The sequence below is a fragment of the Silurus meridionalis genome, chromosome 8, assembly GCF_014805685.1.
Source record: "Silurus meridionalis isolate SWU-2019-XX chromosome 8, ASM1480568v1, whole genome shotgun sequence".
Lineage (NCBI taxonomy): Eukaryota > Metazoa > Chordata > Actinopteri > Siluriformes > Siluridae > Silurus > Silurus meridionalis.
Window position 1 is genome coordinate 11,655,222 of NC_060891.1, and position 14,757 is coordinate 11,669,978.

A 14,757-nucleotide genomic window follows, 5' to 3' on the forward strand; every position below is an offset into this window, starting at 1 on the left:
GATAGCTATGAATGATTTATTGTGCTTCAAGAGGTCTCAGAACCATCACTCCATGAGTATTTTTGGGGTATTTGTGAACACAACAAATGAAATCAAGCCATTTTAAAGTGACCTACAAGCTTTTTAACGTTATCATAAGCTGCTTTACGTTTTGTTTTACAGGTAGAACCTGAGAGTTGCTATGCGTATATAGCTCCAGTTTTATCTCACCTAGACAATGCCAACTCATACTGGATCATAAAACTCTTTAACTCTTTTCTCTGTCAATCATGGCAACATTATCAACCATGGGTGCCTGTGAGCTTATGTCTCACAGTAAAGATATACAGTGCTATACCTGGTTAGTAGTCATATGATAGGGGAGACCTTGACTCCCTGGAAACTTGTCCATGAATAAAGCATAAACAAAACAAAATTAAAAAAAACACTTAAATAGCTTTCCATGGGATCATGTGGTCCCGCTTCAAGGTTAGAAGTGTTGAATAGCAACATGACAGATAAACTGATGGTGCCACTGCTGATGGTGCCGCAATAACTTCGACCAATAGTTACTGCACAATACTATAATTATAATATATTATATGTGTAATATATGTAGTGTACATTTTTGTCTATTCCCAGCACTCACTTATATCCTCCAGTTACTAGCTTTATGGCATAATATTAATTGTTCTAAATGAAATATGCTTCTGCTTTTTTACCTTGAATCCTCTTTGCTTTTCGTCCAACTCATAGAATTATGTAAAGCAAGTATCTGACTAATAATATATTACTATATTGTCACACATATTCACTATTGAACAATGGTGAAAGTGAAAGAGGAACACTCTCAACTTGATTTGTAAAACTTTTATTTTTGGAACTGTGCTGTATGCATTGTTGTACATGTGTGTACCTGCGACAGTGTGAGTGAGCTAAGCAGAGCTAGTTCGAGCCAAGGAAGAAGGTCTACTGCATCTATAATCACATAATTAAACACTAAGTTTTAAACTCCCAGTTAAATGGTGAGGTAACCTGGTATATCCTGTGGTGTGCAAGATCCAATTAGGTTAGGCAGCAGCATTTCTTCCTGAATATGCCATTTTAAATAATTAAATCATTCAAATATGCATGCAAAAAAAGAATTTATTGGTAATTTAGAATCCATTCCTTTTGCTATAGCAGTTTTAAACTCCCAGTTAAATGGTGAGGTAACCTGGTATATCCTGTGGTGTGCAAGATCTTATTAGGTTAGTCAGCAGCATTTCTTCCTGAATATGCCATTTTAAATCATTAAATCATTCAAATATGCATGCAAAAAAAGTTTTTATTAGTAATTTAGAATCCATTCCTTTTGCTATAGCAGTAATGTGTTCATGTGACTCTTTCCAGTCTCTGAGATTTCAAGATTTTATATTATAGGGTAGGGGTGCAACTAAAACGGATTTTAGATATTCATCTGACGGCATGCTCATATATTATACTCATAAAAATGCTTAATATTTGCATCAATACCATGTAGTGTTGTGGTAAAAAATTGTCTACACACTATGGCAATAGGAAAATAACTCAGATTATTGAAGACAAATAACAGTTCTTACATGATATATTGTTCTTGGCAGCAAGCCATTATTGACTCTTGATATCAAGGGAGTCCAATACAATGAAACTGAGTTTAAAGCAACAAAAGATTTCACTGTTGTTTTTACAGCATGAAAAACCCACTCTCGATTGGTCTCTATATGTAACATTTTAGTAGATTTTAACAGAAAGAACAGCTCAAGTTGGTCCATTCAGACCCAGATTAATTATTATGATTTTACATTTAGAATATTTAAGTACATTTCCACAAGTTTTGGTATAGGAGGTCTCAGGGGTATATTTATCTAATTCTTGTGATGATTTATTGTTAAAAACCTGTAACATTTTTGCAGTTTGCCATTTTGAGCACTATTATTTAACTACCAAACATATAATGGCCATAATATGTCATAACAATCAACACTACATTGTTTTGGATGATTAGCTAAGTTAGCTAGATCTAGGCTAGGTATTAAAAACTCTCAGCATATTTTGTAGCATCACAAACTGAAATCGTACTTAAAAAACTCCTATTATTCTATTTTTCCTGAGACCTTCCGAGAAAGTTTGTTAAAATTGTGCTGGTTTAGTGCTGTGTTAACACATTTGAAACAGACATTATTAGCATAATGTATCCAGAGTTATGTTGCAGTGTACAGTGAGTGACTTTTTAGGGACTTAAAAAAAATGCAGATACAGCAGAAGATTCATCTTCTGTCAGCTCTTTGAGATGTAATGCAACATCATGACTTGCCGGCTATCTTAAATGAAATGAGAGAACTGTTGTAAGTGCTCAGCAGTTTTCAGTCACGGATGAGCAGGTATGGTTTACCTTCGGTCAACCAAAAATCGAAAACTGCTTGCCAGGAGCCATTTCCGAGAGACAGAGACCGAGAGGGATGATGTTTCTTGTATAAACAGAGCCACTGTAGAAAGTGTACACACTGCTAAGCCCATTACAGCTATTGTCATAACATTATGGAAGTGGCCTAATCTAAAGATTTCAACTGTGAATGTCACAGCATGTGGATAATATGAAGTTTATACCCAGGAATTTGAGGACCACTATGCATTTTCTATTTTTGTATACCTTAATTAATTGTTTGCATATAAAAATGTTTCAGTGCTGAGGAGCTTTAAACCCTGAGGCCATTGCCAGTAGTCAGTACAAGTTGTATTCTGAGGGTAATCAAATCTTTTTTTTAAGGCTGTTGAGTCACACCTTAGGAGCAGATGTTTGGAAGGTAGCAGCTCTTCACACTTCTCTGCTTGCTGCCTCACACCTACGCAAGTTTCTCTCCTTTCCAGAGCACTGCAGTCCCATGGTGTTTTTTTTTTTTTTTTTTTAGTGTGAATGAGCTGTCTTGCTTTTTTAGTTCTTCTAGTGAATGTGGTGACACTTAGGCTTGCTGTGACTGTGTTGTCCAGGACATCACCGGAAATGTCTGGAGTCTTCATGCAGTATTGCTAAAATACATTTTTAAAAGCCTTTTAGTTAGTAGTGGTGCATTCTATTCTTTACAGCCATATTAATAGGTATTTGTGTTTTGGCTTTACACTGGTTATATGGCGGCCATTGGTACTCTAGCTACCAATTTAGTTCTTTGTTTTTTCAGTGTTATGAGCAAAGTTTTATGATTATTTGCCAATTTTTTTCAGAAGTATTTGAACAAACAGAACACTGCACAGATTTGTTTAAGAATGGCCTGGACTTACATTTTTTTCTTAAATTTTTTTTTTTTGAAGTGTGTTTCTTAGTCCTTGGCCCACTCTGAATTAACAGCAGGGCACCGCTTCATTTCCTGTCTAATTATGTCTTCTCTGTGCTGGGACAATGGTTTAGAAAGAAAGCATCTGACACTGATCCTTACAAGCGCTTCTTTAGCTGAGACTAATGTATTATTCATAATAGGCAAGTAACTGCACCCATATTTTAGGGTAATAGAGTAGGGGTAAGTAACTGAACCCTGTAAACTGCCGTTAAGTGCCATTTCATAGTCAGTAATGGTGTAATATTGATATATATATATATATATATATATATATACACACACTATATACTATTTTGAATATTTAAAAAATCCTAGCAAGTGTGGGTGACAAAAATATAATATCGATCTGTGTCATGATGGACATTTTTATTTGTTGTTGTACTAAAGTGAATTTTTCAAGTATCTACATTTGAAGAAAAAAAAAATGCGTTGCTGCTCATGAATTTCTTTAAATGAATATGCAAATTGCATTGAATGATAATCTGTTGCAAACCACAAGCGTAACCCCACCATTCTTGTGAAAGTTTCAACTTGATGTTCAGGAGAACAGAACAATAAACCGCATCAAATATTAAAATCCAGTAAATATATTTCTCATTGATGGACACTTTTACTTGTGCTAGAATGTGAAATAAGTACTTTTAACCAAGTAATATTTCAGCAGTATTTGTACTTTTTTCCAGAACAAGAATTGTTGCACTTTGTTTACCACTGAGTTTATGTGTAAAGAATCATTATGTGTGTTGCTAAATGTCTGTAATGGAGAAAAACATCATTTTTTAAACACTTCAATCATCTAATAGTACAGTGATTTGATAGTTGTTTTTGCAAAAATTGTTTATGTATGGTATAAAGGCTGCTGATTTCCATGATGGCCAACAGCTACCTGTTACTAGGCAATATTTATTTTAACGGTATTCCTAGATTCTTACTCATCTTTTTAAAATGTATTTTAATCTCTAAACCTTTTTGTTAAAACTTTAATAAATTTATTTCAAGTTAATCCAAGGTAAAATTAGTATGAAATTGATTTAAAAAAAGGAAGAAATATTAAAATTTTTGTTTTCAATTTATATGGACAAAAATCAAATACATAAGCTATTACAAAACTATAATCTGTAAAATAAATATAGACTAACTGGCACTTCTGCAGTAACTACTTGCCTGTAACAAAGCACTACTACTGAATTCTTAAACTCTCAGACAATGAATCAGGCACTACTGCATATTTATGGATTTGAAAGAGCAAATTTTGAACATTTCTGGTTTAAAATGTTTACTTGTTGATGGTGGATAAATTAGAATCAAATGTAAAAAGGTGTAAAATGAAAATATCCTGGTCACAATTGATTAATTTAGGTTTTTTTCCTGGGACTATTTATTTTACTGATGTTATATGACCTGTTTAAGAATTGTTCCAGAAATAGGGACAGTTATAGAGGAGGACTTTTTTTTTTTTTTTTTTGTATGAGTAACCACTGAGGTGATGACCATAAAAGCAGACATAATATACAAGCATAACCTATAAACACTCCAGGTGTTGATTATAACCCCCACCGACACACATGTATGGCTTGCAGTGCACTTTTACGACATGTTTAAACTCGTATATTACACACTTTCCCTGAGGCGCACTGAAAGAGGACTAATTGCTAACACCACGGTAGAACTTCCAGTGTAATTAGAAAAAAAAGTTCATGTTCTCTCATGTTAACATGAGTAAGAGGATGTAGAGAGGGGAAGACTGTTTCTATTTTAGTGGATTTGAGGAAGTTCTGGGTTTTTGGACATCATAAATTGTCATTTGGTTACTATCAGGAGCAGAGTGGAAATTGAGTGATTAAAATAACAATAAGCAAATATGATGTGCCTGGTTTAACAGAATAGGAATGTGAGGAAAGTTTAAACCAAGAGGATAACATTAAGCGAGATAGAAGTAGGGCTGATACGATTCCTCAAGTAAATTTAACTACACACAGAGCATTGTGTTTCCCACGGACCGTTATTACTGACGCGCCACACGTTAAACTCTGGAGTGTTCTGGACAGGAAAACACCGAAGACGCTGCAGAATGAAAAATGGCGGACCGGGAAGCAACAAGGGACGAGGAGAAGATTCAGAAAACACCAAGAAAAGTTTCTCCAAAAAAAATCCAAAGAAAACAACACAAAGTTTCCAAAGTTTGGCATCATTTTAAACTAAAACATAAAGAAAAACACAGTACAGTGTGGTTCAAATTTTTTTACGTAATTTGAAATAGATTTTTCTATTTTGATTTATATGATTTCTGTTTTATACATTTTATAAAAAGTAAACAAATTACTTGTTCATTTTTGTCTTATTTTCTCTCTCTTATTTAGTATTGCTCTTCAATGAAGAAAAAGTACTTCTTATCCGATTAATCGATGGAATAATCGTGCGAATACTCAAATAATAGAAGAATCAGGGAACCACAATGACCAGGTTGGTCACTGACTAACGTAAGGACATCTTTGAAAAGTTTACCCTATTCAAATGTCTTACTGTGGCTGAGCATCTCATCACACTGTGCTTAAGGTCTTCTGTAGATATCCACAGGTTTAAATCAGTCAGTTCACAGAAAACTTCATCACCACACACTGTTCCATGCACGCTTTAACACTGTTGTCCGCCACCCTAATTAACGGTCTCTGGACTGGCCCATGACATGTGTGCCACCTTTTAGTGATAGAACATGCTACGTGTGGTACCGCCACGCTAACATCTATTTTTAAACCTGTAGAATTTGAAGTCCCGGTTTGACTCTTTTTTTAAAGCGACATATTAAACATTGGCTGATTTGGTGACACTGAGATTAGAAGTAGCTGCTGTCAAAGTTCTGGTTCTACCACTGCTATTGAATGTATCTTAAATCTACCAGAAGGAGGCAACTTATAATGACACCAATCTCATGGAATAACTATGGCAAGAAAACACTGCAGACGATATGTGTTTTTACTCAAGCCAAGTGTCTTTTAATGTCATTTCAATCATTATGCAGTACAGTACACAGTGAAATGAGAAAACTTTCCTCCAGGACCAAAGTGCTATATAAATAAACAGAAATGAACATTAAAGGACAATCGGACTAGAACAAAGTGGCCTGTTTAAAGGACTTTATAAAGTGCACGTATGCACGTGTGCTTACAATGTTTAGTGCAAACAACAGAGCACAGTACGGTGAGATAATAACACAATGACATCGTGCAGCACCGACCAGTACACAGAGCTAAATGGGTGATGGTGCAAAGGCATTGCATAAAGAATTGCAGTGAAGGAGATCGTGTTTGTGTTTGTGTTTGTGTTTGTGTTTGTGTTTGTGTTTGTGTGTGTGTGTGTGTGTGTGTGTGTGTGTGTGTGTGTGTGAGAGAGAGAGAGAGAGAGAGAGAGAGAGAGAGAGAGAGACAGTCTAGTACATTTTTGTTGAGTCTAATGGCTTGAGGAAAGAACCTCGTACACAGTCTGGTGGTGGGGGGCAGAATATTTTGGTACCCTTTTTCCATGGCAAGAGAGTGATGGGTGTGTGTGAGAAAAGTGCTGACTTTGCGGCTACAGTGTGCGGTGTAAACAAATGTGATGGAGGGAAGCGGCGCAATTCATAAACCAGGTAGTGATGCAGCTGCTCAGGATGCTCTCAATTGTCCCACTGTAGAACTTGATAAGTGTATGTAGTGGGGCCTGTGCTTTCCTCAGCCTTCTCAGGAAGTGGAGAAGCTGATGGGCTTTCTTAGTTATGGAGCTAGCGTTGAGGGACCAGGTGAACACCAAAAAATGTGCTGTTCTTCACAATCTCCGCAGGGAACACTGAGCACACAGCCCTCAGGGCTCATTGTGGTGCTCCTGCAATCCAGACAGACATTGAGGCAGGACACAAGATGTCTTCCACATAGAGACAATTGTAGTGCCCCTGAAGCCTGTTGGGATGACAGCAGAGCACAGAGAGATGTTGAAGATCGAACGAAGCGAGAACATCTGCCAGCTGGTTTGCACATCCTCTGAGCACTCTGCCAGGAATGTTGTCTGGTCTAGCAGCTTTCTGTGGGTTTACTCTGCATAGAGTTTTCCTTACATCAGCCCTGGTAATATTCAGCACCTGGTTGTTGGGAGGAGGGGTTATATAATGACCGGACAAAGAGGGATTGTAAATGCAAAGAAATAGTAGACTAAATTTTGCTTCACTGTTTGTAATCAATCAGCATGTAAATCCTCTGTTCATAGAGTTGCTGTATTATTATTAGTAGGACTGCCAATTCAATTTTATTTGTATTGCGCTTTCAACAATGGACATTGTCTCAAAGCAGCTTTATACAAACACTGCAGTAATAAAGAATAAATAAGATTGTTCTAATCTATGCTTTCTAGGGGAAGAACTACAAATCTATGCAGTGCATCGAATGAAAAACGCTTTGCACTGTTTATAATCAAAATCTGTCTTAAGAATTCTTATCTTTTAGAATGTGATAAATAATAACTTTAAAACACCCCATGGAATCACACAGCACACTCTGGCTTTAGTTTTGTGTCTCAAACTATTATGATCCTGTTCTGTGTTAGATGTGATTGAGAAGGTCATGCCTTATGAGCTCGCACTCCGTTTACTGCAGATCGATTTACAGATTATGTTTCACTTTTCTTCTTTCAGCTCATGTTGAGAACGAGGAACAGTACACGCAAGCTCTGGAGAAGTTCGGCGAGAACTGCGTGTACCGGGATGACCCTGACCTTGGCTCAGCTTTCCTCAAGTTCTCTGTATTTACCAAGGAGCTCACCGCCCTCTTCAAGAATCTGGTGAGAGCCCTCTGTGTGTGTGTGTGTGTGTGTGTGTGTGTGTGTGTGTGTGTGTGTGTGTGTGTGTGTGTGTGTGTGAATGGAGTTGTACAATAAATTATTAAAAAAATTATAATAGTAGAACCTATTTCTAAAAAATCTAATAAGTTTTACATTTTCTTATTCTATTGGCAGATAAATGTAAAAACGATAAATGTAAACGATCTGCTAGTAGAACATTTAAAGTAATAAAAAGTAATTTATTTTATTTGCTTTAATTGCATATGCTTTTTGTAGTATACTAGATAAATTTGAATCATCTATATGTTTCACTCATTAACATCTCATTTCTAGAGCACTTTGCTCTAGTTTTGAAGAGCAAATGTTTTTTTTTTCTCATTTCCTTTGGTTATTAAAATGCCATGGACACTCAGCAATGCACTCATCATCTGTGGCTTATCATGTGTGCTCTGACATTTATATGTCTATAATTCAATTACTGTTATGATATTTAATACTGTATATCATTAGAACGACATCTATAGTCATCAGTCAGTTTGATGTCTTTTGTTTTTAATTCTGTGATTATGAAACATTGATTCATACCAAAATTTGATTTCTGTAGAAATGAAGAATAAATCCTGTGGGCTTATTGTCCCTAAGTATGCACATGTTCTCTGTGTCTTACCTCCACATATTCCTCTCTCAATAAAGTTCTTTTTTTTAGCATACATTTATTTCTCAGTTGCTACAGTATGTGATGCATTTGTGCATTCTGAGTCATTTTAACACTGGATTCATTTCCAAAGCGTTTTTACAGTTAACATCACATGGAGCACGCATCCATTTAAACCACAATCCACACAGAGTTTTGTGAGGCGTGTAAAATGTGAGCGCATGTGCCCTGTTGTGTTTGTTTCACAGTCTGTCTTTAGCCCACAAGTCTACAATATGCTTAAACAATAATTATACTTATGGGTCACCAGAATAAGCATAACTGAATTGTAAATACAGCTGACAAAACATTGACTATTCCCACCTCTAATGTTTTATGGATTGTGCAATAAAATTGGATTAGTGTCAGTTCGGTTCCTTGTGAAGTTTGAGAATGTGTGTAATGTTGATTAGAGACAATAGTCTTCATACGCTTACAGAACGCATCTGGTGGGCTTCAGTGATTTTTCGAAGCTCACTAAGACATTGTACCGTGACACCGAATTTGTATTTGAAAAGAATTATTTTCAACGCTAATGAGAGTCTTAATGTGATGAAAGCAGTCCTAATGTAAAAAGGGGGGGGGGGGCTTCTTTTGCAATAGAAACTGTAGGAGAAAGTTTTAATGCTTGTTCTTGCTTCAGTTTCAGAACATGAATAACATCATCACATTTCCATTGGACAGTCTTCTGAAGGGCGATCTGAAAGGGGTGAAGGGGGTAAGTGTTTCAATGTGGGTTTATCTGCAACATTCTGTGGAGTTAAGGTTTACCACCTGTGTCTTATAACGTTCACTTCAACTCGAATTTTAATCCTTTAAGTAAAAAGGATAGCAGTGTAACCCCGTGGTAAACTGTACAACTTCAGTGCAATTTGCTTACGATGAAGAACGAAGTTTACACTTAGGATGTTTTATGTAATTACATGGTGTTTTTCGATGGTGCGCAGTAAGACCTTTGAGAACAAAGCAGTGCCGTGGAAACCAGAGAGACGCTCAAAGTCTGTTATACAGTTAAGATGTGCGTAAATACTCGTCCAAAGTATAGGTTTAAGACCTCCACAAGTCAACACAGTCCCCTTACAGCAGCTTTCTCTCTTTTCATGCTGGTAGCTGCGAATTTTCCGCTCTGTGCTGTTCAGCTTATTAAAAGTGGCGCAAAGGATTTCATAACAGTGATTGACACAATTAGTAAAGCCAGGAGCGCCCCAAAAGTTAAACACATCTGACCGAATTAATTACGAGTGACATGCTGAGTTTGTGTGTGAGAGAGCAGATGGACAGATGGGTGTGATTTATGGCAAATTAAAATCCCTTCTGACCTCCTGACCCTCCCCAGCACCATGTGACGGTGATTCGTTAGCTCCTACATGAAGCATGATGCGATCAGCTCTTAATGAGCCCGCTTCTCTCGGCTTCTGTCTCGTCTCCCTGGAGACTCCCTGCTTCTCGCCCTCCCTCTTCCGTTCTCTCTCTCTGTGCTTCCCATGGTGAAGGGGCCCTGAGCTGAGCAGAGAGAGAGAAACTCTCATGGAGATTCATGAATCTGTAACTAAAGTTGTTAGGCACTCTTTGCTAAGCTTTAATTAGGATGAAGTCCAGACTTTACACACTCAGACCAGTCTAATTTATGATTCAAAAAAACTTTTCTCATCTTCAAGAGAACTTCTGACCTGAATTCTCTAGAGTGCAGTGAAAATCTGTCAGCTAGAAAGCACCAATTTAGCCACTGTTATTAGAAATTTGATCCCAAGCAAACTTTCAGAGGTTTTAAAGAATACTCCATTGTTCTCAAACCTAACCTACATTTACTTTTGAGGATATATATGAGTAACCTGAACAAGAATTTTGGCTGTACTGAGGAAAGAATTGAAAAAGATGCTTAATTAAAAATAATGGGCACAGAAATTACTTAAAATTTTTTACATTTTCTGTCGTAGGTACGTGAACAAACTTTTATATATATATATATATATATATATATATATATATATATATATATATATATATATATATATATCTTTAATTGACCAAAATTGGATTTGTCTTCATTGGAAGAACTTATGTTGTAGTTATGTTGTTGATGTAAACCCACTAGTTTTTCCGGTGGTCTGGGTTACAACCTTAGTACACCATTCTCTAAAATCTTCTCCAAAGTCTTTACAACCATACCATTAATAGGTGTGAATGTATATGTTCTGTAGTAGCATCTTCTGCCTCTTAACTGCCCTCAGACAGCCACTATAAGAGAAAATAAATGTAATAGCACATAGTAAAGTGTCAAAAATCTCTTGTGATACTATAAAATATAACCAATAAATAGATAATATACTGGATATTATATTCCTTGCAGAAAGTCAAACAATGGCGAAAGACTGTAGATGAAGATTTTATGAGTTACCTAATACCCACTTTAGCACAGTTTGAGGAAAATATTTTTATCTTTGACCTCATTTTATGACATGCATCCTACTGTTTCCTCGGGGTGTGTGAGGCCTGTTTTCAGCCGGCTTTATGGACACTTTATGGAGTTACCAGGCTTTATCTTCTGTCTATATTTTACCCAGACTGTAGAGTGTCTGTATTACAAAGTCTTTTTAACTGGGATTTACAATGGAAAATGATGGGGTGTGATTTACATTTTTACAGGGTGTTTGTATTTAAAGGAGCTTTACAGAGTCTTTATAATACAACCAAGTTTTACATGTTAAAAATCCATGCTGATTTTGCTTGAGCTCCAATGCAGATGTGTGATGGATTAATGGATGAGATTATAGGCCTAGATGTGAGCTGTCACACGAGCCATTTACCAAAGTCTGTGTCTTTCACGCTCTAGTCACCGCAGACAAGGGATAATTAAAATGCTATTCAAACACAATTCTCTGTGAGGTGGTTTTAACTTAATTTTTTTTTAGCTTGAAGTACATTCAAATCAAAATTAAAACATTGAAATACATACTTTTTTGTATTTGGTGTGTAATACCTATTACTAGAACACTGTGTCAGAAGCAAAGAATCAAAGAAAGGTGTGTTTTTTTTGTCACTCTGCCCTAAGCCAGCTTGTGTAGGGACTTCTGGGAAATGCTATAACAGCAATTTACAAAGCTGATGTCATACCCAAATCTCCAAATCCCATCATCCCACTCTCTGTCTCCCAAAGATCTTCTTTGTCACATACTCATCTGCTTAAAGCTGTGCTTGGCCTCCACTCATGCAGACATTACTAGAAAACCATTTGAGCTCTCCACATTTTGGATGCTCTACTGCTACAGGAAGTCTCTCTGTTGAGAGTCACCGACTCGTGAAGCTCACCCATGCAGGCAAAAGAATGACCCTCGTTTCTGCAGCAGGTCTGGAGTTCCCACCGTGCTCTTATGATGACTCTGTGATTTGGGCCATGAGATTCTTTACCCTTTCAGTGTGTTTTGTTCCAAGCACATTAGCTTATATACAGTTCTTAAAACTGAATTTACAGCCTGTTTTGAAGTCTGTGCTTCAGAAACCCATATTCCAGTGCAGAATTATTTGCACTCCCCTGTTGAGAATATGCAGAAATAAAAGCTCATGAGATTTTAGAGTATATTAAAAAGTGCTCATTTTTTCAGCAAAACACCTCCCCACATTCTCGCACATTAACATTTGATCGAGAGATACTGAAAGCGAATTAGAAAACATTTCAGACGTTCAACAGAACTCGAAATCTACATAAAGACCCATTTTATGTTTTAGTATACGAGTGCAAGAACGGGCGCAAAGCACAATTCACAAATCTTTTATATCCAGTAATGAGATTAAGTGATACATTTAATATGTCGTGAGCCTTTTAGCGCATCTTTGTGTGCTGTGGGATGCTTGTTCTCATTCTTATGCAATATACTTAGGTGTATTATATCCTTGTACACTATTGGTTAATAAACATCAGGATTAGCATGCTTACTTACTTATATAATATCGAATCATGATGTACGTATTTAAGCATAATATTTCAGATATTTAGTTACCAAGTCAAGTCTTGGTTACTGAAGAAAAAAAAATGTTGTTCGATAATTATATAAGTATTTAAGTCTTGACTTGACTTGGTTACTGAACATCTGGATTATCATGCTGAAATACTTCTATAATAGTCGAACAGCATTTTTCTTCTATGATGTTCAGTCAGAAACCACACCCTTCTGGGCACTGGGTGTATTCCCTAAACACCTTAAATAAAACTGGGCAGCATGGTCAGACTTTTATAGAGCAATAAACAAAAAGTGTATTGTGTTAGAATCAGTTCCAACATTTCCAATTGGACCAATATTATTACAAGTCCAAGTGCTTTTTTCATTTTTTATAACAGTGAAGTAATGGTGTATGTCTATTATATTGTGCAGTACGTCAAACACCAAACCCTGTTTATTAGTCTACTGGTGAAATGCTCTTTCAGTTCTTTTTCCTTTATATATATATGTCACAGTATACGTCACTAACGATGTCTAATTCGCTGTTTGTTTTTTTTCCCTCTTGTGTCTCTGCAGGATCTGAAAAAGCCGTTTGATAAGGCCTGGAAGGACTATGAGACCAAAGTGTAAGCCAGTTAAACCTTTCCTGCCTTTCTGAGTGAGAATTGGAATTGTAAAAATGAATGGGTTCAATACTTATTGCAGTGTTCTACATTGTTTTAAATACAATGACTTTTATTTGAACATCTTTCAGCAAGGCAGTGATTAACTAATGAAAAGAAGCACAATTACAATGTGACAATTAGAGTGTCAGCTTTTCTCTGTGTGGGCGTCATTTTTAATGATCGCTGAACCACACATTTACTTCCTGAACTCCATACCCCAGCACTTTAGATAATGAACTGTTCGTCTCCTCACCTCATCTCCTTTTCTCTTATCGACTATCACTCTAACTGTGTTTGATTTTTCCTTCCTCTTTCCTTCAATGTGTGAGATTTATGATAGCTCTTATATATTTTCCAAGCAGCAAAGGACATTCTTTACTGAAAGGGTAATGCTATTTTCCCTCTCCCATACCATTTAAATAAAGTCAGGGTTGCTGTCGATGTGCCATTCAGTTTTAAGTTCATCATTTCCCGGCATCAGTCGCTTCATTTTGCTGCTTCATGAGATTCCCTTCTCTTCTGGTCCCATCAGCTCTTATTTTCTTTGGGTTTGTTTTCGAAAAACTTTTCAATTAGTTCATTATCGTCTTTCAAAATGATGCCGGATGATATAATGGAGTTAAAGCGCTCCTGGGTGTTCTGCTGATTTGCCCTCGGCGCCACCGTTGGATTCGGGTTCTACTCGCTGAGAAGTAGGAGAGCTACATGTCGTTTCAGCAGTCTTAAAGGTCTGGAGTATTAGAGGATTGTGAACAGATGTCCGACTAACGAACGCCTAAGTGTGCCCATGCGAAAACTGTAGCACAGATGAGGTGAGAGGATTGAAAGAAAGCCAAAAAGATTTCAACTGATTGGTTTAAAGAAGTAGAATCTGGATTCATTTTTATAAAAAAAAAATAATTGTTTGGGCTGCAAGTAACTCTTTATTTTGATAATTGAGCCATCTGATTATTTTTTCTAATTTAAATAATCCGTTTATTGGATTATTTAAAAGAAATGTTATAATACCAATTAAATCTAGCATTAATTAGATACATGCTCTTAAAGGAGCTTAATCCAAAAGCATCATATAAACTACTAATACCAAGTGCTTTTATTAAACACTTTCCAAAACAGACTCAATAGATTATTATTTTTTCTTTTAGCTGCAATACTTTAGTGTAACCAGTGGTCCAATGGTACTATTTACTTCTAGCATTAGTTGTTGTTCAGTTCTGAAATGTCACTGATTGAAAGAGCTGCAGTGCTTGTGATATGAAGTGGCGTAGTGCTTACAGCAGTGTGCTTTATATCATAGATCTTCTAATCAATAAGGAAATTCG

The 14,757-nt window shown here is 36.4% G+C and overlaps 1 protein-coding gene across 6 annotated transcripts in view; it reads left to right on the forward strand.

Moving 5' to 3' along the window:
* Positions 1–14,757, forward strand: part of asap2a (ArfGAP with SH3 domain, ankyrin repeat and PH domain 2a) — a 68,601-nt gene that overhangs the window by 31,975 nt on the left and 21,869 nt on the right. For all 6 annotated transcript variants that reach the window (XM_046856026.1, XM_046856030.1, XM_046856028.1 and 3 more), the window contains exons 3-5: positions 7,993–8,138; positions 9,476–9,550; positions 13,347–13,396. In XM_046856026.1, the coding sequence (XP_046711982.1) occupies positions 7,993–8,138; positions 9,476–9,550; positions 13,347–13,396 (271 nt within the window). The remainder of the gene's footprint in view (positions 1–7,992; positions 8,139–9,475; positions 9,551–13,346; positions 13,397–14,757) is intronic.